The sequence below is a fragment of the Acanthisitta chloris genome, unplaced genomic scaffold (assembly GCF_000695815.1).
Source record: "Acanthisitta chloris isolate BGI_N310 unplaced genomic scaffold, ASM69581v1 scaffold6316, whole genome shotgun sequence".
Lineage (NCBI taxonomy): Eukaryota > Metazoa > Chordata > Aves > Passeriformes > Acanthisittidae > Acanthisitta > Acanthisitta chloris.
The window spans coordinates 1,362-8,837 of NW_008676382.1; the positions used below are offsets into that span (position 1 = coordinate 1,362).

Consider the following 7,476-nt stretch of genomic DNA (forward strand, 5'->3'; position numbering starts at 1 on the left):
TTGTATGTTTCTGAGTTATCCTAATTTCCAGAGACATGGAAATAATGATGTAATGGCACTTGCTGTGCTGACATGGCATTCTTCCAGCTAATGACCTTGGCCAGCCCCTGAAGTCAGCACCCTTGGCAAGTCCTGGCTACAGGTTCTGCTAAGGTAGTTAGAGGTTACATTTAACCTGTAGCATTTCCCATCCACATGTGCCATGGACTACAGAGTTATCCTAATTTCCAGAGACATGGAAATAATGATGTAATGGCACTTGCTGTGCTGACATGGCATTCTTCCAGCTAATGACCTTGGCCAGCCCCTGAAGTCAGCACCCTTGGCAAGTCCTGGCTACAGGTTCTGCTAAGGTAGTTAGAGGTTACATTTAACCTGTAGCATTTCCCATCCACATGTGCCATGGACTACAGCTGTGAATTTCTTCTGGATTGCTTAAATTTACTTCCCAAGTGAGAACATAGTTGCTGAAGGGTCTAACAGTGACAGTGTGCTACAAAGAATACTCCTAAGACTCTATTGTTATTATATATTACCCTTGAACAGCTGAAATCTTCTGGAATTTGTATCACTAATGCCTGAGACTCAGAAGTGCAACTAACCTTTGGATAGCTAATCTTTACAAGTACTTAACAGCTGCATTCCCATATTATTAACATTAACATGGGTTTTGTTGTCAAGTTAGCGTGACAGCAAAATGCCACTGAACAGCATTGCTCCAGGTGTGGCAGCAGTTGCAATTATAGCCCTTCTTCTTGATAAGTTCATGGAAAAATATTTCCAAAGTTCAGTTTTAAGAAAACTGATAATCTTGCTTGCTACAGGCTCTCAGTCTTATCACTGGTGGGTGTTGACAGTTCCAAACTACAGCTGCAGCACTTCTAGAGCTGGTTTTTGTTTCACTGCTGGGGTACAGGGGCCTTAGAGTGAATAGAAGTAACATACAACTTGCTCAAGTACTATTTAATTCCCAAAGGCAGAAGATCAGTATCTTCACCTGGGCATCCAGTGTGATATTACAGGAAAAAAAAAAGAACTGCAGGCTGTAAAAATGGCTAAGTGTATTTCTCATTTTCTCCAGGCATCCAAATTCAATTACAGGATTTCCTTGCCTCCAGCCTTTCCTTGAACATTTAATTGATTTGAAATTATTAATGTTCACACTTTGATCACTGAACAAGGGTTAGACCACCCTGACAGGTCACATGTTATCACACAGCTCTTCCAGGCAAGAGCTACATGCTCTCAAGTTGTGCTCTCAGCTAAGTGGAAGTCTCTGCTTCCTTGTCCAGTGGCATAGCCAACATTTGAGATCATCTCTACTCCTTTAAAAATACTATTCTCTTGCACTTTACAAGCAGGAGAAATATAACGAAGGGGAGTGGAAGGAATTTTAAGAGAAGAGTGTTTTGCTCATGACAGAAGGTGAGGGAAGGGCTATGCCCCTCCCTGCAATGCTGCTCCATCCTTTGGGGAGAACAGGGACTGTACCTGTGAAAGTACAAAATTAGTTGTGCACAGTGCAACAAGTGCTGTGTGAGTCAATTCCAAGGCAGTAAATACACAAATCAGAGGTCTCTAGCCTTTAGAGTGGGGCATCAGTTTATAAAGAGATACAGAGAGAAGACAAGGAAAAAATACAGTATGCGTTTTTACTGAAATCTCACAAGTCATTTGTCTGGGGAGGGGAGAGGAGATAAAAGTGACATCAAGCAACTTCTCACAATTCAGTTCTGTGGGTGGGGGAGAGAGAGTGCCTTTGGTACAGTCGTGGGAAGGGTAAGAGCGCTTCACCGTGAAACTTGGATAAAACTGACATCAAGCAACTCAGAAAAAAATTTTCTAGAACCTTAGAAGCTACAGAAAGCAAAATTTTAAATGAGTTACATTTATTCAATTAAAAAATTGACAGTTAGTAATGGTCACATGAACACCAGGGAACTGTTATCTACATTTCCTGACGTCAATATGAACGGCACTAGGGTTTTTCTGTTTGTTTTCTTTTATGTATACAAATCTAATGCCAGTTAAAAAAATACAAAACAAAGCTGAAACCCAAGACACTGTGAAATCAACACTGCTTAAAAACTCAAAATTCAGTCTGATATATTTGAAAATAAATATTTTTTTTTTTTTACCTTTCTTGTTAGAAAAAGACAACTCACCAACTGGTTTCAAAGCAGTTACATCTTTAAGACCATTTCCAGAAGTGTTTCATAAATAACTACCCATTGATTGATTGTCTATTAATGCAGCATCTCTCAGTCTTAGCTGGGGTCTCTGTATTAGGCCATACAGTATTTTTTTCAGACACAGTGTTTTGTTCCCCCCCCTTCCTATTTATTTAGGTATACTTTCTTTGAATATAGCATATTATGCTGGCAAAATTCATGCAGATGGCAATAGCATGAAGTATCACAGAGCTTAAAATCACCTGTTTAACAAAACAAAACAAAAAAAAAGACAAGGAATGTAGTGTTAAAATCATGATAGTGAAAAAGCAACTATGCAGTCTCATGGACAACCAAAACAATTTCAAATGTTCTCTCACAGTTGTCTTATCTACTATGATTTCTTTAAATACGTCTTTTTGTAATCCAAATTCATTGAATTATCTTCAACTGTTTCCACCAGGGATAAGTAAAAAAATAAAAGGTTAATTATTAAAACTAGTCTCTTTTCCCTTTTAATCAAAATAACCATTTCCAGCCCTCTGACTGTACATCTCATTTTAATAATTATTTCAAATAGAGAAGCTTACGAATCTGACATGTTTGACATCTCCCGATGCCCTGACATTTAAAACACTCAGAACAATACCTGGGTTAAACCTCTGAAAATATAAATGGTTCTTCAATCGACTTGAACGTTTCAAAAGGCCACATCTTTAAACCCTCAGAACATTTTCACACAAATTATAATCCAAAGGGACACTTGGAATTATTGAGCAGGCAAATGAGCCTCCAGATGATTCTCTCTCTCATAGGCAACTGTGCAGCTGAAACAGCTTCCTTCCAAGGAAGCTCTCAGCACTAATCCCTCCCCTGGCCATCTAAAACACAAAGGCAACTGGTTTTAGAAGCCTTTTTAATCCTGCACTTTGAGCCTCAAAGGATCACCATATTAAAGAAACATTTTCCAGAAATGTCTCTCTTGACAGTTCTATGTGCTGTTCCTCGATGCCCCCCCTTTAACAGCTTCACTGACTAAAGAAATCAACTGGTTTTCAAATAGTCTTTTCAGTAAAGTGCTTGTTATTACTCAAAAAAAACAAACAAAACAAAAAAAAAACAAAAAAAAACCCAAAAAAAACCCCACCAAAAAAAGAGAATTTCTTTTTCTGTGAAAAACTGCCTGATATAGCTTTACTTTATTCATTTTTACATAAAGCTGAAATGAAACCTATTTCTTATAAGGATACTGGGTTACTAATTTTGGTGTTTGGCAGTAGGCAAGATGCCCACAGAATGTGGTGACACACTGGAACCGTAGTGCAGAAGGTAAACCTTCTAGATGAAGTGGAAGGCATATGGAGAGCTCCTACTAGAATCCTTTCATATTTATATACAAATATAATATATATTAAATATCATATAAAAATAGCTATATTCTTTTTTTTTCTCTGAAGTTATCCTAGACTCTTTTCTTCATATCCTCACCCATCGCAGGCAAACAATGTCTGTCTCCTAAACTCCGTGTGACTCTGCTGTCTTTCACTCCAGGATGTATCACCAGCCTATTCCTAGTGAAAAACAATCCTCCCCTTAACAGGCTCCTTCCCTTCTGTCAGAGTCATTCCATAAGGTTTCCACTCCAGACCCTGCAGCATCACAGCATTCCTTATCCTGCTACTTATTAGGATGTTGCAAGTAAGTCTACGACTGCAGTAAATGAGTCGGGCAGAAGCAAAAGGCTGATTAAGAAAGAGGCAATAGCCTGGTCCTCTTCTCACTAAAAATCAAGGACAGCTCAGCATCAGGGGAAGCTGCAGACCCATTAAATATACACTTTTTAGTCACTACCTGTGAAATAAAGCATCTGCATAACTGCACACAATCTGGACCAAGTTCTACACTTGTTTTTGTAAAAGGTTTGCCTGATCCGTGTCGAATTTTTCCAATGTGTGCTGTGTTCTTCCAGTTCCTTTGAACTTCCCCATCTTCTATCCTTTCTCTACTAGCTGGTAGTTGTGTAATTGAATGACCTCTCTCTGAGGTTACAAAAAGCTTCTTGATCAAAGCATACATTTCTATAGTTCTCTTTCAGCAGCCACACTATCCCATCAGCCAATTTCTCTCTCACCTAGTTTAGCCTTTCTACTGACAGACCTATAGCAGCACACCAGAGTATTCGGGAAGGGGAAAATGGGAAGAGAAGTTTAAACAAAGCTTTATACAAAAAGCTGCATCATTAACCATCTGGCTGGTATCTGTTTTCTGTAACTCTCAGTATAATAGCTTAATACACCTATTTTACCACTGTTCAATAGTTCTAACAGCACTATTAAAGCTCTCCCGGTTTTCTTCTTTAGTGCTATATTTTTATTGTAAATGGTTAAAAGAAATTTCTATCTAAACTATTTTCCATTAGGCAAAGTACTGATAGCACAGACCTCTAGTCAACGCAGCTCCATACAGAAACAGGTGGGATGGAGTGGCAGGGACAGCAGAGCAAGGCAGGATTTCTTCACACAGAACTTTACAGAAATGGGTTTCTGACAGTTATCCCAGTCTGGAGAATGCCAGAAATCTCTTTAAAGAAGGGGAAGTGTTCCTTGCTATGTTTGGTATTGGCATCTGTTCCTTGCTCCAGGTTGCAATAAGCTGCTTGGAGCAGAGAGCAATCTGATTCTCTTTGGTACCGTGTTTCTCACACTCTCCTTCCTCGTTCATTACTGCGCTTTTTGGTGCCAAACTGGGCTTTGTAACTGGGGAACAACAAAGATCTGATGGTGGGGCATGTGCAGAGGCAAAGGCAAAACGTAACCAACGGCATCAAATGCTTGGCTAAACTGGTATTACCTCCTGCGGGTTTGGTTCATCCAGTAATACAATCAAACTGTTCCATAGTACAAAATAGTCCATCACCACTTGGTTACATTCATTCAACTCCTCCTCAGTATTCAAGATTAATCCAGCTTTCTCTCCCTAGTGCTAATTTTAACTGCTTTTGCTGGTTTTTTTTTGTTTGAAACTATCAGCTCTATCAGCATTTCTTCGTTTTCCTCTGAAGTTCTGGTTTCCACAAACTAGTACCATAAAAACCTACTGACATTTACTTAAATAGCACGTCACATCTGTTGGAACTTTTTATTTTCTTTATAAAGTGAAGTTGCCTTCTGAAGTCTTAGTTCAGTGATATCAATAGCCTGGTAGTGTTAAATGCAATCGTGATCTCCCCCAAAACACACTTTAAATGCTTCCAAAAGCGATTTAAAGAAAAAGAAATCAGCTTACTATTCATTCTCCTGCAACAGGAGTCCTGTTCTTTTAGTTGTGTTTTTTTATTTTTAAGGAGTATTACCTTAAGGGTCTGAGATTTTTTAAGACTCCTCTGTTTGAGGGGGAGTACCAGTCACTAATATTCGAGGTCTCAACTCAGACCATGATTAAAATTAACACAATACAGAAATATCTATGAAGCAGATACACAAGTTTCATCGACAATGTACTAAGACTTCAAAATTGAAAATGGTTACAGATTCAAGACATTATAATTCAAGATGTTCAACATTATCACCTGAATTAAAATCAAGGCACTATGGGTTTCGTTGTTGTTGTTAAAATGACCCTGAATTAGTTCTGACTAATTTTTGAAGGAGAATAAAAAGATTCCAACGTGTTTTAACAAGTTACAATTCTCACCACAGAGAAAGTGGTTAAAAAGTGCCCAAAAGGTTATTAAATGTAAATATATTTTTGTGCAAATTACTCCTATAACTGAAACATTCTTGAAAATTACTGTCTTTTTTTTTTTTAAACCTTTTACATAAATATTTCCAACTATGAACTATATCAAAAGATAGCTTTGGGGAATAAAATTCCAAACCATCCGCAAGAAAGCAGTGCAAATTCCTATTTTTCAAAGAAAACGATGAATTCATTATGAAATGATGGATGATATTCATGAATCTGAATGTCCTGAACCCTGATGCATGATCACCAGTTCAAACAGCTTCATCAATAATTTAACCTCGAGAAGTCAACTAACCAACACACTATACCTCACCAAACAAACCCTGACATCACAGACAAAGCACAAACGAGAGACTTGTGCCCACATTAAGGGTGAAAATAATGATGCATCATGTTGTAAACAAAAGGGTAGAACAGAGGAAAACATTAGTCTGAGTATGGCGTGAGAATTTAGGGAAACATATTCAAACCTACAAATAACAGATTACATTTTCATGCATCATATAAAATATCTTGCTCTTTTCTCCTTTTATGCAGACATATACACAATATTTTACAGCATCTGTACAACAGAGAACTGGATTTCACACAACATTTTCAAAATATTTACTGTCCCATAATCATCTGAAAAAAAATTAGATGGTTTTTGGACTATATTCCTGGCATTTTTTTCTGCTAATTCAAACAATTGCTCCATGTCCATTTTAATACTTTAAAAATGTACAGGATTGATAAAAATACCGATATTTTCAGCATTGCTCTCATTTCAGTCACATTTGGAGATTTCAACTGGACAAATTAAAACATGGCAGCAAATCCTTTAGAACACAGAAATTGGGGCAACTATCAAAGTTGGCCATGTCCCCTCATCATCATCATCATCTTGTGGCTTTTCTTAACAGATTCCAGAAGTTAGATCTCAACACTGTGGTGTTAGAAAGCCTTCGTGCTGCTACCTCTGTAGCTTCAGTGCAACTGTTTGTGGAGCAGCCCCTCCTGGCAGTTTGCTTCAAAAAGAGGCAGAGCCCCACACTACTGTGGCTGAACTTTGGAAGGATCAGTCATCTTGTCAGTTCTGTGTCGTGACAGTTGCTGCTGCTGAGACTGATGCTGCTGGTGGTGGGACTGAGTGAAAGTGCTTTGTTGTAGTGGGAAAGCAGCAGAGAGGATAAGCTGAGCTGACTGATTTCCATGAAGTAACCTGGATGTCTAAAACATGGAAATGAAACAAGATTATTTTTCATGCTGCATTGAAAAACACAGGCCTAGCTGCTTTTTTAACTCTTCAAAAGGGTTCGAGCCAAATAAATGTTGGATTTGGTCAGTTAAGCCGAGCAAACAATGCAAAGATTAGTTCACACTAATCATAGAATCATAAAATCAGCTGGGTTGGAAGAGATCTCAAAGATCGTCAAGTCCAACTCTACCATCATTACTAGGCCATGGCACTAAGTGCCACATCCAGTCTCATCTTGAAAACCTCCAGGGATGGTGAATCCACCACCTCCCTGGGCAGCACATTCCAATGCCTGATCACTCTCTCTGTAAAAAATCTCTTCCT

At 38.4% G+C, this 7,476-nt stretch overlaps 1 protein-coding gene across 2 annotated transcripts in view; it reads right to left on the reverse strand.

Moving 5' to 3' along the window:
- Nucleotides 1-5,973: 5,973 nt before the first annotated feature.
- The window catches only part of CLOCK (clock circadian regulator), a 31,709-nt gene continuing 30,206 nt past the window's right edge, over nt 5,974-7,476 (reverse strand). For both annotated transcript variants that reach the window (XM_009076112.1, XM_009076111.1), the window contains one exon: nt 5,974-7,124. In XM_009076112.1, coding sequence (XP_009074360.1) covers nt 6,948-7,124 — 177 coding nt within the window. In that variant the 3' untranslated portion in view covers nt 5,974-6,947. The remainder of the gene's footprint in view (nt 7,125-7,476) is intronic.